Here is a 17108-nt window from a genome sequence, read left to right on the forward strand (position 1 = left end):
TGGCAACCCACTCCAGTATTTTTGCCTGGAAAATTTCAAGGAAGGAGGAGCCTGGTAGGCTACAGTCCATGGGGTCGCTAAGAGTCTGACACTACTGAGAGTCTTCACTTCACTTCACTGTTTTTGCTGAATCATTTAAAATCAAGTTTCAGGTATCAAGACCCTTCAATAATTAGGCAGGCATCTCCTAAAAATAAAGTCATTCTAGCAAGCAGTGTGCTATTATTACACCTAACAATGTGAACAATAATTCTACAATATCATTCAATACATCATCATGTTGAAACTTCCTCCAAACTGTTTCACTCTGGTTAGTTGACTTAGGAGTTGATCCGGATCCATGTTTGTTATGAATATTGCTCCTTTTTAGCTGATTTTGTACTAGAACATTCCCACTCTTTTTCTGACACTGACATTTTTCAAGAGACCAGAAAAATTGATACAGAATGCGCTGCTCTCTGCACCTATCTGGTCTTTTCTCCCTGGAATCATTTACTTTGCTGTCCAAGCCCTTCTTATAAACCAGAAAGGCTGCAGGCTTGAATTTTGATTTAACTTAAGTGTTTTTACCTAGAACACAGCATTGGTGATGCTGTGTGCTGGATTCTGCATCCTATAGTATCAGGTTGATTCGGTATGAGAGACGCTAAGTTTGATCCCTCCTGAAGGCCCTGACAGCCAGATGTGTCGACTGAAAATGGAGAATGTTGTTCTTTTTCCAGTTATCTCTATGCTTCACCAATTCTCCACACCTTCATAGGGCCCTGCATAAAATCGCCTTCTCTAACTTAATTGTTTCATTGACCACTGCACACTGGGAACTTCCTAATTATCCCACTGTTGTTGTGTAGTCGCTAAGTCATGTCCAACTCCTTTGCCACCCCATGGACCACAGCCCTCCAGGCTCCTCTGTCCGTGGGATTTCCCAGGCAAGAATACCGAAGTGGGTTGCCATTTCCTTCTCCAGGGGATCTTCCCGACCCTGTGGCAAAATCCACATCTCCTGCACTGCAGGTAGATTCTATACCGCTGAGCCACCCGGGAAGCCCAGTTCTTCCATTACTTCTGCATTTATGAAACATCATTCCTCTGGAAACAGCTGTCTCTGCAGAGGGGAAGACTTTCATCCCACAGTCTCTTAGTCTCTTAGTCTCTTAGTCTCTTCATCCCACAGTCTCTTTCTGGTTCTCTCCAGAAAGTCATGAGAGAATGTGGTCTCTTAAGAGTTGTGTGGGGGTACAGAGGGCCCCCCCAGTCAAGGTCCATTGTCTGATCTTTAAGGGAAGGGGGAGTAAGCAGGGTTGTGCACTGGGCCAGTGAGAGGGTCGTGTGTGGATAGAGCTGCTCAGGATGGGAAATCTTTGCGGAAAAGGAGTTTCAGATATGCCTATATGTCAAATCCTCTCATCTCCCTTGGACACCTGCAGTTGAATCCCACAAGTTTTCAGGCTTCTGGAGTCCAGGTCCTGACGCTGGTTTTGGAGGCATCACTAGGCCTCAAGGTTGCCCTTGGTGATGTCAAGATTTCAGACATTGTCCAGTGAATGAAGACATGGACACCAATCAAAACAAACCTTGTAGTGCATTTTTCACAACACAAAGCAACTAATTGAACAGACTTGTTGATGAACCAACTGATTGTTTTGGTCAGTTGTAGGCACCATGGCCAGTACTCTGTCTTTTTACCCCGGTCGTGGTGATTGGCTGAAAATGCATGATCTCTCCTTTTTCCTGACTTGCTGTTGTAGAAGTGGAAAGATGAAAGCACACTTGATTCCCCTTATAATTTGGAGCAGAAATGGCTTCTCAGAGCTTGCACAGGATACTCTGAGCCAGTTTGGAAGGAGACCAGAGGGAACTCAGAGTAGATTAAGTGGAAACAAGGAACGGGCAGCATCAGCCCTCCACTGAACCCAAAAACCAACAGCGATCTGCAAACCCATACTAACACCCCTTTTTCTCCAGGGCTGGGGTTTCTCAACAGGGACCAACTCAAAAGGCAGGCAGAAGTGCTGGAAACTTGTTCAGTCCCACCCCTAATGGGCATTTGCTCCCAGCTCAAGGGGAAGGATGCTTGGGGCTCCTTCCCTAGAAGCAAGAGAGCAAATCACACACAGGTAACTGAGCAACTCCCCAACTTGCTCCAGGGACCCATGTAGTCCCAGTTCCCACCTCCCAGGAATGCACAGTCTTGCTTTGATAGCAGACCTTCTGGTTCCTTCTTCCTGCCTCTCTTCTTTTCCTCCTAACCCTTCCCCCGCTCCCGCCCCCAACTGCCCACCTCTTTCTTTCTCCCTCCCCCTAGAAGCTTGGAGGGTTGGTTCTGTGTTCACTTACTCAGGACCTTCACTTTCCCTGTCCAATAGAGTTGGTCGTCCCCTCCCTGGGGATTCTTCTTTAGGAAGCTTTCACATAGACTATCTCATTCATACACACAAGAGAGGCGAATCGCTGAGATCTGCCCCCGCAGGCCCACGAGCTCTTGTGCCCGGGTTGGATCCGGGAGTTCAGAGCGTGTGTACCCTCCGGGGAACAGCCCCGGCGCTGGAGGCTCAGAGCAGAAGGGAGGTGGTAGACGCAGGGTTCAAATCAAAATGTGGCCGGATGTCTCCCCTCAAGTTGCGGTCAGTCAATTTCGACCAAAAATGATCGTGATCGCGACAAAAATGATGAAGAAACTAACAGCAATAATCTGCCAGACCCTCGCCCTCAATGCACCCGGTCCAAGCCTAGTCCCCGTTCCGGTTTGGACCTTCCCCGCTGGGTGCTGGGCAGGGGTCGGCAGCCTTGAGGTCCCTGGAGGGGCGGAGGATCTAAAGGGCAGTTCTGGGACAGAGGCGGAGGGGCGAGCCAAACTCAGGGGGACTGTCGAGGGAGGCGGGGGCGACAGGAGAATGTCCGGGGCCCGCCAGAGGCTCGACTGCGGGGACAGACACGAAAGGCGGGGACACTCCGGGGGTGGCTGTCGGGGAGAAGGATAAAGGGCTTGGGGGGCGAGGGCGGGAGCCGGGAGAGAAAGTGGGGTGCAGGGGCTGGAGGGAGGGGAGGATGGATGGGGATATACGGGCTCAACGCTGAGGGAAGAAGTACAAAGGTGCTGGGGACCGAGGAGTGAGAAGGTGAGGGCGGAGGGCGGGGAGACGGCGGAGGGGCCAAGGACGGTGTGGGCGTGGGAAGGGGGAAGGTGGGGACTTAAGGGGCCGGGGACGGGGGAAGATGCCGGTGGGAGCGCCGCAGGGAGCCGGGGAGATGCAGCTTGGCCGGGAGATGGGGCGGGGCGCCGGGAGGTGGGGAAGGAGGCCCGGGTAGGAGGGGTCTTGCTGGGGCGGGAGTAAGGGGATGGGAAGCGGGGAGGTGAGGGCGGGACGGCAGGGCGGGGAGACGGGGAGCGGGCCCGGCCCCCGAGGTTAGCTGGAAAAGTTTGCGCCCGGGCCGGCGGGGGCAGAGGCTGAGGAAGCCGGTCTGGGAGACACGCGACAGGAACTCGGCGCCCAGCGCGGTGGCCGCAGAAACCCGAGCGAGACTCTGCGGCCCGGGCAGTGCCCCCAGCCCCGAGCGCCAAGTCTATCCCGGCGCCCTGGCACCGGGAGGGGAGGAAGGGGTGCCAAGATGCCGGGGGTTCGAGCGCCCTTCTCGGATGGAGGTGAGCCGGCGGGACCTAAGGCCCGGAGTCCCCGGGCTGGGTGGGGACAGCCGGGTCCGCTTTTCTCACGGATTTCCAGCCCGTCTTCCAGGCCATCCAGCCCATCGCGACATGGACCCGGGCGGGCGAGCACCCCACATCAGCATCGCCCACTCCCACCAGGTCATCCATTCTGGTGACTGAACCCGGGCAGGGGAAGTGGGGATGGTTCCTTTTTAAACTACAGTTAGAGCATTTAAACGCCGAATGAGAGAAGTGATTCTTCACAGAGACGCGCCATGGGTCATTTTCCTGGGATAATTACGTTTATACCGCGTCGAATGCGGACCTGGGGGCTCTGGAAGTATGTGTTCTTGTTCTCTTGGGAACATAGTTCTATTTTATTTTCTTCGCCACAAAGTTCCAACTTTCCTTCTATTTCTCAATCAAGGCAGTCGGGACTGTCGGAACCAGGCGGGGGGCGGGGTTGGGGGAGCGGGAAGAGGAGTCTGGAAGACAAAAGTTCCTATGATGCGGTAATGAGGTTCCCAGGGAAGATCAGTAAGTTATACTCATAACTGAGATAAATCCGGGAAAGTGACAGGACTGGTCCTTCTTCGACTGGATGAGAGGAAAGTGCTAACTTTGCCAGTTTTAACCCCCTGCCCCCACCATAGCCTCCAAATTGTTCTTCTTCTCCTTACTTTCTCTCTTCCTGACGTTGGACACTGCCAAGGACATATTTCTTTGTGGTGTATTTATATTTAGATGTAAGAGAGGGACTTCATGTTGGATTTTTAAAGGGAACATGCTTTACTTTGAAGATGAAGAGCCTGAATCAAGTCTGGCTCTTCCGGAGCTCTGGGTACTTACCTTCCAGAATTAGACATCTTTTTAAAGTCTGGAGTTAAAAGTTGCAGACATTGTACAGAATCCTGATAGTAAAGTGTTAGTCGCTCAGTCCTGTCTGATTCTTCACAACCCAATGGGATGCAGCCCACCAGGCTTCTCTGTCCTTAGAATCCTCCAGGCAAAAATACTGGAGTGGGTAGCCATCCCCTTCTCCGGGGTCCAAACCCCCATTGCAGGCAGATTCTTTTCCATCTGAGCCATCAGGGAAGCCCCAAAGAATTATGTCTTCATGATTTATGTCTCCAACATTCCTTTCTTCATTGATGAAAATCTTTCAGGCATGGTTAAGAAAAATTTAATTCCTAGAAAGTACAAGGGCAGGATTATGATCTGTGAGTATATGACTAATGAGGATGGTCAAGCTTGTTGCTGATGTAGGTGGTGGTTCTGGTGTGTGTGTGTGTGTGTGTGTGTGTGTGTGTGGTACTCAAAGAATTGTGGACTCACTGATGCAGAGCTCAGTGCCAGTTTGAATACTTTTGTTACCATAGGTGAACCACACATTGGGTTTTCTCAGTCAGCAAACTTTCACTTTGGGCCTGCTAGTCCAGGCACCCTAGTCTCCTGACACCAGGGATCCGAAACACGAAATCAGCCCTTAAGATACAGATGCAGTAATTCCTCAACTAGTATTCATCTCTGAAAATGCTGCTTTCCTCTTTATATTTGTGAATTCCATTAAATGCATGACTCTCCTAATTTTCTACCATATGTGGATAGTGAAGCTACCATTTCCTATACAAGGCCTATCTACTTTGTATAGGTAGGTACAAATTGGCCTAATGACTTTATGTCTCAAAATTTAGGGACTGATTTTCCTTTACCTGAAACTTATGACACTAATTTGATTCCACGGTATCTCTTTGACCCCCTAAAAATGTTTCAAGACCTACTGTGTATGCATATATTTTTGTTACAAAGACATGGGAATTTGAGCATGAAATAATCTTGAAACATTTGTTGTTGCCCAACTGGAGAAACCCTTTTCTCTGCTAGGACTTGGGACTATGACTCTGGGCTGATACAGCTGGCCTGGCAGCCTTGGGCAATCTACTGTGTTGGCCGGTTGGCCAAGACTGAGCGGCCCCAGGCTATACAAGGCTTTCTGTTTCCTCCCTCACATTTGGTTTCATGGTTCCTTTCTTATCAGTTTTGGAGCCATTTGGTTTTATTCCCTTGCCATATGTTTTCTGTAAAATTGGTTAATTACCTTAAGAACATTGAAATACACACATTACCATATGGAAAATGAAATAACCAGTGAAGATTTGCTGTTTGAAGCAGGGAACTCAAATCAGCTGTTCTGTGACAACCTAGAGGGGTGGAATGGGGTGGGAGGTGGGAGGGAGCTTCAGGAGGGAGGGCACATATATACACCTATGTCTGATTCGTGTTGATGTATTGCAGAAACCAGGACAATATTGTAAAGCAATTATCCTCCAATTAAAAAACAAATAAATGAAAAAGAGAGATTCCATGAGCTTTTGGAGATGATATGCTAGCCTTAATGGAATCCTGTCTAGCTTTAGTTAATAATACTTTTTAAGTTGCTGTTACAGTTACTAGGCATAAAGTTTCTCTTGTTTTGTTTTTATCCTGTTTTTGAGGAATCACAGCAGCATCTGTGAGAGGCCAGGGAATAGGCCAGTCAGGGAAATCAGTGATGAGGTTGTTCAGAGGAGGGTGTGGAACCCATCGGGTGGTTCTAACCTCTGGTTGGAACCGTGAGCTGGAGTGAGAATCCTGAGTCATTTGACTAGGCTCTTTGGCCTTGAAGATGCTGCTCCATTTCCTTGGGGTCAGAGTTTCCCATATATTTCAGTCAAGCCCCCAGATTCAGCATTCCAGCATTTTGCTAGCATAGTAGTGAGAAGTAGTTCGGTTCCAAGTATGCTGGTGACACCCATGTCGCTAGATAGGTGAGGAACACATGAAAAGGTGATAGTGTCTGGAAGAGCTTATCCCTAATGTGGTGCCCTGGAATCCAATGCCATGGGCATCCAGCCCAGCGCAACCTCTTCCAAGCGGTGCCCCAGGCTCGGTTTCCTCCTGTGTCCATTTGGAAGCAGATGCTGTGGTGGGCTCAGACGTGGTACCTGCAAGATGCAGTGTGCAGAGCACGTGCCATGTCACCGAGTAAGAATGCCTCTGTGGGAAAGGATGAAAGGAGCCCCACAGTCACCACTTCCTGGGCAGAACACCTCTCATTTTCATATGCCTGGAGGAACTCATTTCCACCCACTTTGATTCGTGCTGTGACAGTCTTGGTAGGAATTCAGTCCTGTACCCTTCCTTAGAACAAGCAGAGAAGAGAAAGTTTGAGAAAGAAAAGCAATGAAGGTAAAGACCTCTTGCATCAAAAGCATTTGCCCTCAGATTGATGAGCTTGGATGCCCAGGAGAACATGCAGAGAGGCAGATGTTCGAGCTGGACTTGGTTACGGGCACAACCTGCATACATGGGGCTCCCTGGACTGCTTCTGTCAGATCTGTGTTGGCATCTGAGCCTTGTTTGCTCAGAGAATAACCTTTGGAGAAGCTGCAGAAAAGCAGGAAACCTGACCAGGGACAAACTCACTTCCGCAATCTGGAGAAGAAAGGGGAAGGTGTGGAATCCTGGTGTGGTTCATCTATAACAGCCTTTCTCACCAGGAGCTCCACTAATGGGTCCAGAGCAACATTCAGGCGTGCAAGGCTGAGTATGTGACACCTCTTGTATGAACCATCTCTGAAAGCAGAGTGAGGTCATCTAAGAAACCTCTGAGTGAAGGGAAATACTCATTAGCAAAGGAATTTTGTTGGGGCCATGAAACGACCAACTCATTGTTTCCTTTCTAAATTCTTCTAAGTGGGGGAGAAACAAAACAAAACACCTTGCTTTCCAAGAAATTTTACTTGTGGACAAATGCTTTGTGTTTTAATTCAGTTTATGGGATGAACTGGGAGAATATAGAACTTTAAAAATATAATGCCTTGCATCTTACCAGGAGAAATCAATGTCTCACTATCTTATTGTGCTTTTTTTTTTTTTGGCCATTACAAAGAGAAAGAGACAGACCCCAGACTGGTGAAATATTTTCCTTTGTTTTTTTTTCCCTTTTCCTTCTTTTTATAGTTTGTTTATTTTTCAAAGTGACATGAGTAGAGAAAGTGACTCTCCAGCATGGAAAACACATCTGGAATCCATCGGGCCCTGCCTGGCCCCCTCCCCCGCCCCCCACAGATGCTCTTCCTTGGAATGGAGGGAGGGGGATGGGGTGACACCCCTATGAACCACCTTCTAGACAGCATCATATTCCTTCTCTGCAGAAAGAAAAGCCTTGGTGTTGGAATGCCTTGAGGTAGACTCAAAGACCCCATTTGAATGAGGATGGAGTGAAAACTCAGGTAGCAGATCTCTGTTGAATAGATGGAAGGCAAACCCAGGAGTGGGCTTCACAGTGAGATGCAGGCAGTCAAATCCTCACTCAGAGTGGGTGAGGGGAGAAGTCTGTGGGGGTCTGGATGACCTGAGCACAGTTTGGGAGGGAGAGCTCCGCTTATGGATATAAGTAAGGCCTGCTCTCAGGCATAGCTCTGTCGGAATCTGGGTTTGTTGGAAGACCTCTGCATGTGAGCAGGAGCACCCACATGTCTTCTATAACTGGCCAGGTTTTCTGAATGTGTACATGACTAGCTGGTGCCCAGGCACACTTTTCATCATCAGGCTGTATTTTTCAGTATTCAGGTGGAAATTAAGCAGTGATCCAGTTGTTTGTTACAGTGGAAAGGCAGATACTGGTCTGGTCACTACCAGCCCCAGACACTTATCTTTTAAAATAAAATGTGAGCATTTGTAACGTGTAACTCTCACCCTCTATGGGGACTTCTCCAGCTACCCACAAAGACAGTTCTCAGGACCACTGGCTGAGACCCGTAAGCCTCTGTGGGGACCCTCCATCAAAACCCAGCCTAGACATCAGCAGTAGGAAGTCCATGGTACCCCTCGGCACACAGGCACATGCTCACCCTGGGGGACATCCTCAACTCATCCTAACAGCACTGCTGAGGACAACAGCACAGGGAAACCACTCCACGTCCACAACCCAGGATGTATCCGTCCACACAGCGGGAGCGATGGGAAGGAGTTACCCCCATCTCTCTGCATGACTCACATTGAGCAGGAAGCTCACAGAAACATCACATTGAGAAGAAGATGCCAGGCACAGCTTCATGACTCCATTTATGTGAGGGTCAGACACAGGCTAAATTACTGTAAGGGATAAGAATTGCAGAGAGTGGTGCCATTCTAGTGGTTAGTCCATGAGGGATAGGAAAGGTTGGGTCTCCCAGGAGCCCTGGTGCCCACAAATGCCCAGCACTCCTGCAGGGGCTGGGAGCAGCAGGATGGGTGAGCCACGGAGGGCCGATGCCCACCTCTCCATGAGCAGAGCCAGCTGACTCTCAAAGATTCGGGGACCAGGGAGGGGGCAGAGCGTTCTCCCCGCAGACTCAGAGGCTGTGTTCCCTCCCTCTGGATGGAGGCAGGAACTTGCCCATGAGACGGTTTTGACCACGCATAGTGGCATTCAATCTGTCCAAAATCAATCTGATCTTTGGCCCGGCACAAAACTCTCAGATGGGACCAGCTTTTTAATGTTGATAACCCAAAGAAAATAAGCTTTTGGATTCCAAAGAGAGATGGGTATCTTCCAGTTACCCACAGTGTGGAGACTCGTATTTTATAACAAAAGAGGTTCTGAGAAAATATGTTCCTTGAGTGATACATATTTAAGGGAAATTATAAATCGAGCATTAGTGGGAAAATGTATTCACCCTCAGGATTCATGGTTTTGATGGGTTTCTGGCACATCTTAACTATTGTCATTTTGCTTATTTTCTTGCTGGGTGTTAGTTTTTATTGTTTCCTTTCATACCTTCTACTCAAATTTATCAAAACTGTACATATGGAGGGGGAAAAAAATGAATGTGAGTCTGTGGAGCCTGCGGTGTACTTCCTCTCCCTCTTGCTCCCAAGAGAAGTCCACATCCAGCAATTTTAAAGGGACTCGCAGCCCTGCTCTCTGTATTGTATAGCACAGTCGGAGGGGCGGAGACTGTCTAGAGGGGGCCACGAGGTATTTAAGGCCATCGCAGGGAAACTAAGGCACAGGAGAGAAACTTCAGACATACCTTGTTTTCAAAAGGCTTTCAGATGCAGTTTCCTGGAGCTGTTTCGCCCCAGTGTGAGTGGAAATTACGGTACAATTCACATTGCTCTCCTTTTATGTAATGTTTGTATATTTTCATCATTCAGGCTGTTCTGGTGCTAAGTCACCATCGTAACTCCTCATGTTATGCTCACCAGTATCAGGTCCTGGGATAGAGGGGCGGCCACCTGGACATGGCAGCCAGTGGCCTGAAGTGGTGGGGGCAGGGGCGGAGGTGGGGAGAGGGGGTGTTGGAGGGCCCTCAGGCCAGCTATATGACCCCACTGCCATCAGAGAAAATCAGCCCCTCTCAGGATGCCGCGGCTTCGTGACTCTCATTGGAGCAGCACGTGTGTTCCTCTTCTCTACCTTTGGGTCATGCCTCTCCTGTGAACAAGGACATAAGTGGTGCCATGACAGGACATCCATGCCGGAATGCCAAGCACTCTCTCCGGGTTGTGCTCTGGGGTGGGAGGTGATGGAAAGATAACCAGGCAACTAGGTTCTCCTCTGCCTGCTTTCCTACGACAGCCAGGAAGGGTCAGCAAAGTGGGAGCACAGAGACTGCATTCTCTGTGATGAGCTCACTTAGATGAGCAGTAATGAAGGGCACACACGTTTACTGGGCACCATTAATGTACGTGGTGCTGTGAGAGGAGAGATGGAGAGGATGAAATAAGGGGCTCCAGGAAAGTGCTCTGAGAGTGTCAGTGGCTGCTCCTATCTCTATCCTTAAAAAACTCTTTTAAAAAGTGGTGTGCTGGGGCAGGATGATTCCAGAAAATGCCGTAGAGCTGGTAAAAGTTGATCTGGAGCCTTAAGGCTCCAATTTAAATAAAAATGGAAAAGAGGTAAGCTGGTGGGGGCGAGTGGCCCATGAGCTGACCCCCCACCACCCCTGCTTCTGTCTCTGGGAGACCAGGCCCCTTATCACAGACCAGGCAGGGGACCGGGGCTGGGTGGGGACCCTGCCTCCTGCATGAGGCCTCACAGTGCCCCAGGGTGAGGGGAGGCAGCCCCAGGGTCGGGTGCTGCCTCCAAGGCTCATCAGCGATGTGGGAGACCTTGGCAGGCCCCAACATTTGGTGGTAAAGCTGACTCCCAGCCCTCCATGACCTCAAACTGCACTGAGACACCAGGGGCTCATGTGGTTTCCACAATAAGCCACACACAAAACTCCAGGACATTAGAAGACATCTCTGCAAAGAAGCAGTGGGGCCATCTTTGCCCCATGTCAGAAAACCAGGCTCCCCCAAATTAAGGGAGTGGAGGCTTGACAACATCCTCAGGGCCCTGGAACCAGCGCCCGAGTGGCAGGAAAGCATCCACCTGGAGGACCGTTGGTCAGGGAGCTCTGTCTGGAGACACCTCTGCTTCTCACTCACAGAGCAGCTACCCAGGCTGAGCCCAGGGTCCTCCTGCCCCTGGGGCCCTTCTCTGGAATGAGCTCAGCAGTGGTACCAGGCCTTCAGATGCCACTGCACCCCAAAATGCACTGCCCCATTTCTATGGAGAGTGGTCCATGTGCCACCAAGCCAAACTGAGGGCTGTGACTTAAACTTATAAAAGTTAAAAAAACTTCACCAGATCCACACAGTAGGCTGATGTAAACTGACCTTGTTTGAGTTTAGTTATATATTTAAATATTCAAATAGTTTTAATTTAGAATCAGTGCATCTAGCGAAAACCATTTCCCCCTTGGTAGTCGGGGCTGCTCTGCCTTGGACACCACAAGAAGCCTTTGGATAAAGCCACATGGGGGTAGGGGGTACGTAGAGGTCCAGAGGGGGAAGGGCCATTGGAAGCCTGGCTCTTGGGCTCTCTGCTCCGCTGTCACTGGTGCTCCAGATTGGTGGTTTCTTTCCATTCACAAACACCAATTTAGTTTTGGCAGTTTCAACAGTTGTATCTAAACTCTGAATTTTAAGCCAAACTCAAAAATCCACTTGTTTGTCCTTGCTCTTCGTTTAGTCTCAGTAGCGGTTGATTCCACTTTTACAGGTTTATATTCTTCCCCTGGCTCCACGATTAGCTGCTCGCTCAGGGAGTGGCCCTGTGGGCCCTGTGTGGGCTGTGCTGGACCAGATGGTTTGTCTCTGAGCTCTCTGTGGGGCAGACCCGGGGGCCATCTAGATTTGATTTCTGGTCTTGGCCCTGGTCCCAGGGATTCCAGGGAAGTGTGACTACTTCCTACAACATTGTTTGAAAACCCACCAAGGAGGTTTTAGGAATCAGTGGGCTTTATTCTGAATTCCATCCTATTTTTGTGACCTGACATAATCTCTGTTTCTCAGTAACTGGGAATAGGGTTTACCAGCTCCTGTGCAGGAGATGGGGCTCCCCAGGTGGTGCTAGGGGTAAAGAATCCACTCACCCATGCAGGAGACACTAGAGATGTGGGTTTGATTCCTGGGTTGGGAAGATTCCCAGGAGGAGGGCAGCCCACTCCAGTATTCTTGCCTGGAGAATCCCATGGACAGAGGGGCCTGGCGGGCTATAGTCCATAGGGTCACACAGAGTTGGACATGACTGAAGCAACTTAGCATGCATGTATGCACAGTAGATGAGTATAAACTGGTTAGCGTTCCTAAGTGCCTTGAGATTTCCAGGTGGAAGGGTTCTTTGGGTTTAAATCCGTGTGTTTGGATTACATGATTGAATGATGACAGTGCTCGATCACAGAATTTCCCTCCTTGGCAACTGCAGACAACAGAATTGCTGCTTCTGGTCTCCATAGTCACATAGGAAGTTGGCCTGGGTTAAAGGCCCTCTTTGGGCCCTTATGGACCAGCCATCCAAATGCTTCAGCATTTTAGTGCCTTTCTCCAACTCTGTTGCTGCTGTTGTTTTTAGGTGCTGTTACTTTATCACTGGGCCCTCTCTCCTTTTATCTTTTCCCAGGAGCCTATTCTCAACACCCTAGCCGGTGTCTGGCCTGGATCCCTGTTGCAGCCTAAACGGAAAGCTTTGTTTTCCCTGGAAATGGACGTTCTCAGCGCGCCCTCTAGTGGATTTAGGAGCTAACTGAGTGTGAGTTCCTAGTGATGGCAATGATTCTCACGCCACGCCCCAGGTCTTACCCCTCCAACGAGACCCTGCGCGAACATTACAGCTATGTGGGCAAGCTGGAGGAGAGGCTGAAGGGCGCTTCCGAGGGCGGCACGCTCACCACCGCCCTGTTCTTGATCATCTGCAGCTTCATTGTCTTGGAGAACCTGATGGTCTTGATTGCCATCTGGAAAAACAATAAATTCCACAACCGCATGTACTTTTTCATTGGTAACCTGGCCCTCTGCGACCTGCTGGCCGGCATAGCCTACAAGGTCAACATTCTGATGTCGGGCAAGAGGACGCTGAGCCTCTCCCTGACGGTCTGGTTCCTACGGGAAGGCAGCATGTTTGTGGCCCTTGGGGCGTCCACCTGTAGCCTGCTGGCCATTGCTATTGAGAGACACTTGACCATGATCAAAATGAGGCCGTACGATGCCAACAAGAAGCACCGTGTCTTTCTTCTGATCGGAATGTGCTGGCTCATCGCCTTCTCGCTGGGCGCCTTACCCATCCTGGGCTGGAACTGCCTGCACAACCTCCCCGACTGCTCCACCATCCTGCCCCTCTACTCCAAGAAGTACATCGCGTTCTGCATCAGCATCTTCATAGCCATCCTGGTGACCATCGTGATCCTGTACGCACGCATCTACTTCCTGGTGAAGTCCAGCAGCCGCAGGGTGGCCAGCCCGCACAACTCAGAGCGGTCCATGGCCCTGCTGCGGACTGTGGTGATCGTGGTGAGCGTGTTCATCGCCTGCTGGTCCCCACTCTTCATCCTCTTCCTCGTGGACGTGGCCTGCAAGGTGAAGGAGTGCGCTGTTCTGTTCAAGGCCCAGTGGTTCATCCTGCTGGCCGTGCTCAACTCCGCCATGAACCCCGTCATCTACACGCTGGCCAGCAAGGAGATGCGGCGGGCCTTCTTCCGACTTGTCTGCACCTGCCTGGTCAGAGGCCGGGGCGCCCACTCCTCACCCATCCAGCCCGCTCTCGATCCAAGCAGAAGCAAATCCAGCGGCAGCAACAACAGCAGCCCCTCCCCGAAAAGCAAGGAAAACCTCCCCCAAACGGCCGCCTCGCCCTGCATCACCGACAGAAACAAAACCCTGCAGAACGGAGTCATCTACAAGTGAGGGTGCGGGCCTCAAGGAACCTGGGGTCCTTGCATCGCCACAGGAACAGCGGCAACCAACCCTGCAGCCACGTTCTTCTGGATTGCATGCCCCATCCATGGGGGTATTTCCAGAGCTGGGACTCGAGAAAGCTGTTCTGCCAACAGCTGGCCTGGCTGGTGTGGATGTCTCTTAAGGAGGGCACCAAGGAATTGCTGATGCATTTCATTGCAGACATCGTGCCTTGTCCATTTAGGCTCTAGGGTCTTCCAAATGTACCAAGCTGCTGATGTCATCAGCCGCCTTCCCCTGAATCCTCCCTCCCCCCTGGCCTCTGTCTGGAGAGGGAAGGTGTTGGACCACACACACTGTGCAGTGTGTTTCCCAGGAACATCATCATCCCAGGATGATGTTCGGTGACTACACTACATTGACTGTGCACAGATGGAGGCTGTATAGTCATCGTTCCAGTGTTACAGGGCGCTTGCGTTTCAAATGTCTGCCACTGGCGCATGTGTAAGCTGAGGTACATGGTGTCCTTATGTAACAGGAGTACAAGTAAGTTCCGGCTGAACCAGCGAGTTTGAGGATGTGACCAGGAACTAGTTGGACAGGCCAGTCGCAGTCTCTTCAGACTGACACAAAGTGTCATGTTAAGCAGGTCTTGAGAGCGCAGCCCCTCTAAAAGGGCTTGTCCAAGGCTGGTCTCAGATGTAAGCATCTGACCTCCAACTGTCCTGAGATGCCCTTGACAGCGTCTGGAGGATCCAGGAGGGAACGAGTGAGTTCTGTGGACGTACGTCCCCCAAGGGGACCCCTGCTTGTCTTTTCGTCATTTCTCCCTGAGGAGTCTTAAGCTCATCCAAAAGTCAAATTAGCCAAATTACCCAACTGTTTGGGGTTTCTCCAAATCCTAGAAAAGCCAGCCAAGGTATTCCAGGAGCCTATGCCCCACACCAATCAAGAAAAGAATCCAAGAGGGAGAAGCAGAGGACAGACCCCTGGCCCATTTCACCTTTCCAACGTAATGGGGAGTTTCTGTTGAATTCGAAGATGCTTACAGGACAGCACTGTGATCCTGTGTTGAGTTTGAATCTGTATCGGAAAAATACCAAGTTAGTTAACCCCCCTATGCTGTTACAGCTGAGCAGCTGGGGCTGTCCACAGCCCCGTGGATTCCTGAAAGCTGACCCTGACCGCGACCATTAGAGCAGTTTAATTGTGATCTGGCAGTTTGTGTTTTCTTCAAAGAGATGTAGCAATACTGTAATCTTTCATTTTAACACAGGCTGACCCTGTATCACTCTTTATCTTTAGAAGGAATTACTTAGAAGGCATTTTTGTACACAGTCATCCCCAAGGATTCTTCATGAAGTACAAATGGATGAAAAATATACAAATTTGCAGAACTGTCATAAGTATATAGTTGATGTACTGAGTCTTTTGTTTTTTAAAAAGATAAGAAGGAACCTTCAAGGATTACCTTCAAAAGGTAAGCCTCACTTCAAAACCCCTGAAGTTTTTAGGTTCAGTGGGAATTTTGCCTGAGTAAAGACTAAAAAAGTAGTCTTAACACATAAATAACTTTTCAGAGAAAAAGTGACTCCTCTTTGTAATCTCATGCCAGTTCCTCTTAATTAAGGTACATTTACGTGGGTCCTGGGTGACCATGTACCACCCAACATCTTTCTTAATTTTTGTTGCTGATGGAGATAAATCCTATTTGCAAGGACATGCTCATCAGTGGCATTTTAATTGTTTTCATTGCATCACTGAAAAGGAGCTTATTCTCTTGTCAAACAGCCTGAGAAAACTCAGAGCATTTATAGAAAAGTTAAGCATTAAGATCCTGGGTTAAGAAAATAACAACAAAATTGACTCAGAGAGCCAAAATATTGAGTATTGCATTTTGTCTTCAGTGGTAAAATGACTTAAGAACTTTATATATTAGTTCTGAGTTGCTTGGGGGCTCCAGCTCTCTGGCACTAAAAGTAATATAACACTGCACCATAACCTCGACTTTTTTTTTGAGGGAGCATAACACTTTCAATCAATCTGAATGAAAAATACTCCAAAACAGTCATTGTGTCTGTTTGATATATGCAAAAAAAAAAATAATAATCAAATTTAGCACCAAGTGTCGGAGAAGGAGATGGCAACCCACTCGCATAATCCTGCCTAGGAAATCCCATGGACAGAAGAGCCTTGTGGGCTACAGTCCATGAAGTGGCAAAGAGCTTACACGACCGAGTGACTGAAAAACAAAAAGTACCAACTATACAATCCTAACCAGCTAGCTGATCATTTAGAAGTTGAGTATGTCAAAGTCACAGAGAACCTGTGTTAGCGCTCATTCAGTTAGTAACCTTCATCGAATCCCATGTATGGTTGTTAAAAAAAAATAAAATAAAATGAAAGCCTTTGTATAAACTGGTTGTCGGGAGTCCACGTGGGGAGCTGTGTACACTAAGGCCGCCCCTGGTGAGATGCAGAGTGACAGCCAGAGCTCTCACCTGCTGTTCGTTGTCTCTCCGGGAGTTAAATCACTCTGAGAACTCTAGTAGCATCTTCCGTGTACTTCCCAATAGCAGAACTGGTGTTTTGGTGGAATAGCACCCAATACACCCAAGTTTCCTAAAATACCAGCTCTGCTTGTGGGAAGTGGCTCAGATGGTAAAGAATCCACCTGCAATGCGGGAAACCCAGGTTCAATCCCTGGATCAGGAAGATTCCCTGGAGAAGAGAATGGCAACCCACTCTAGGATTCTTGCTGAAGAATTCCATGGACAGGGGAGCCTGGCGGGTTACAGTCCATGGGGTTGCAAAGAGTCAGATATGACTGAGCAGCTAGCACGTTCACTTTCCACCAATTTTGGTAGGTCAATAGGGAAGGAGGTCAATAGACTACCCTTTCAATAGGGAGAAAATTGTAAGAATCCTGGCAGCCAAAGTACAGTCAAAAGAGATGGGACAATGGGTTCTGCTCAATTTGGTGCAATGGAGGCAACAGGAGAGACTTGATAAACGAGCCCTTTCTCTAGCTTTTTCCATCACAGATGGTAAGTTTTCACCTCTCCACCCTGTATTCTTACATAGAAGGAAGCCAGTATTTGGCATCACTAGTTGGTAGTGATATTCCTGAAGAAATCTGCCCCCAGAAGTACCTGTGGGTGTATATTCTTCATTTCTGTGTTACAGAGCACTTGGACTTCAAATGTCTGCAGTT

At 49.3% G+C, this 17108-nt stretch overlaps 1 protein-coding gene across 1 annotated transcript; it reads left to right on the forward strand.

The window, feature by feature from the left end:
• The first annotated feature begins 3408 nt into the window (after positions 1 to 3408).
• Positions 3409 to 16312, forward strand: S1PR3 (sphingosine-1-phosphate receptor 3). The gene is made up of 2 exons (XM_020908313.2): positions 3409 to 3643; positions 12624 to 16312. Exon 2 carries the CDS (start codon positions 12767 to 12769, stop codon positions 13901 to 13903), a length of 1137 nt encoding a protein of 378 aa, XP_020763972.1. The 5' UTR covers positions 3409 to 3643; positions 12624 to 12766; the 3' UTR covers positions 13904 to 16312.
• Positions 16313 to 17108: the final 796 nt, after the last annotated feature.

The sequence above is a fragment of the Odocoileus virginianus genome, chromosome 31 (assembly GCF_023699985.2).
Source record: "Odocoileus virginianus isolate 20LAN1187 ecotype Illinois chromosome 31, Ovbor_1.2, whole genome shotgun sequence".
Lineage (NCBI taxonomy): Eukaryota > Metazoa > Chordata > Mammalia > Artiodactyla > Cervidae > Odocoileus > Odocoileus virginianus.

Coding starts and splice junctions, on each gene's coding strand:
- S1PR3 (XM_020908313.2), top strand. CDS start 12,767: ATGGCAATGATTCTCACGCCACGCCCCAGGTCTTACCCCTCCAACGAG.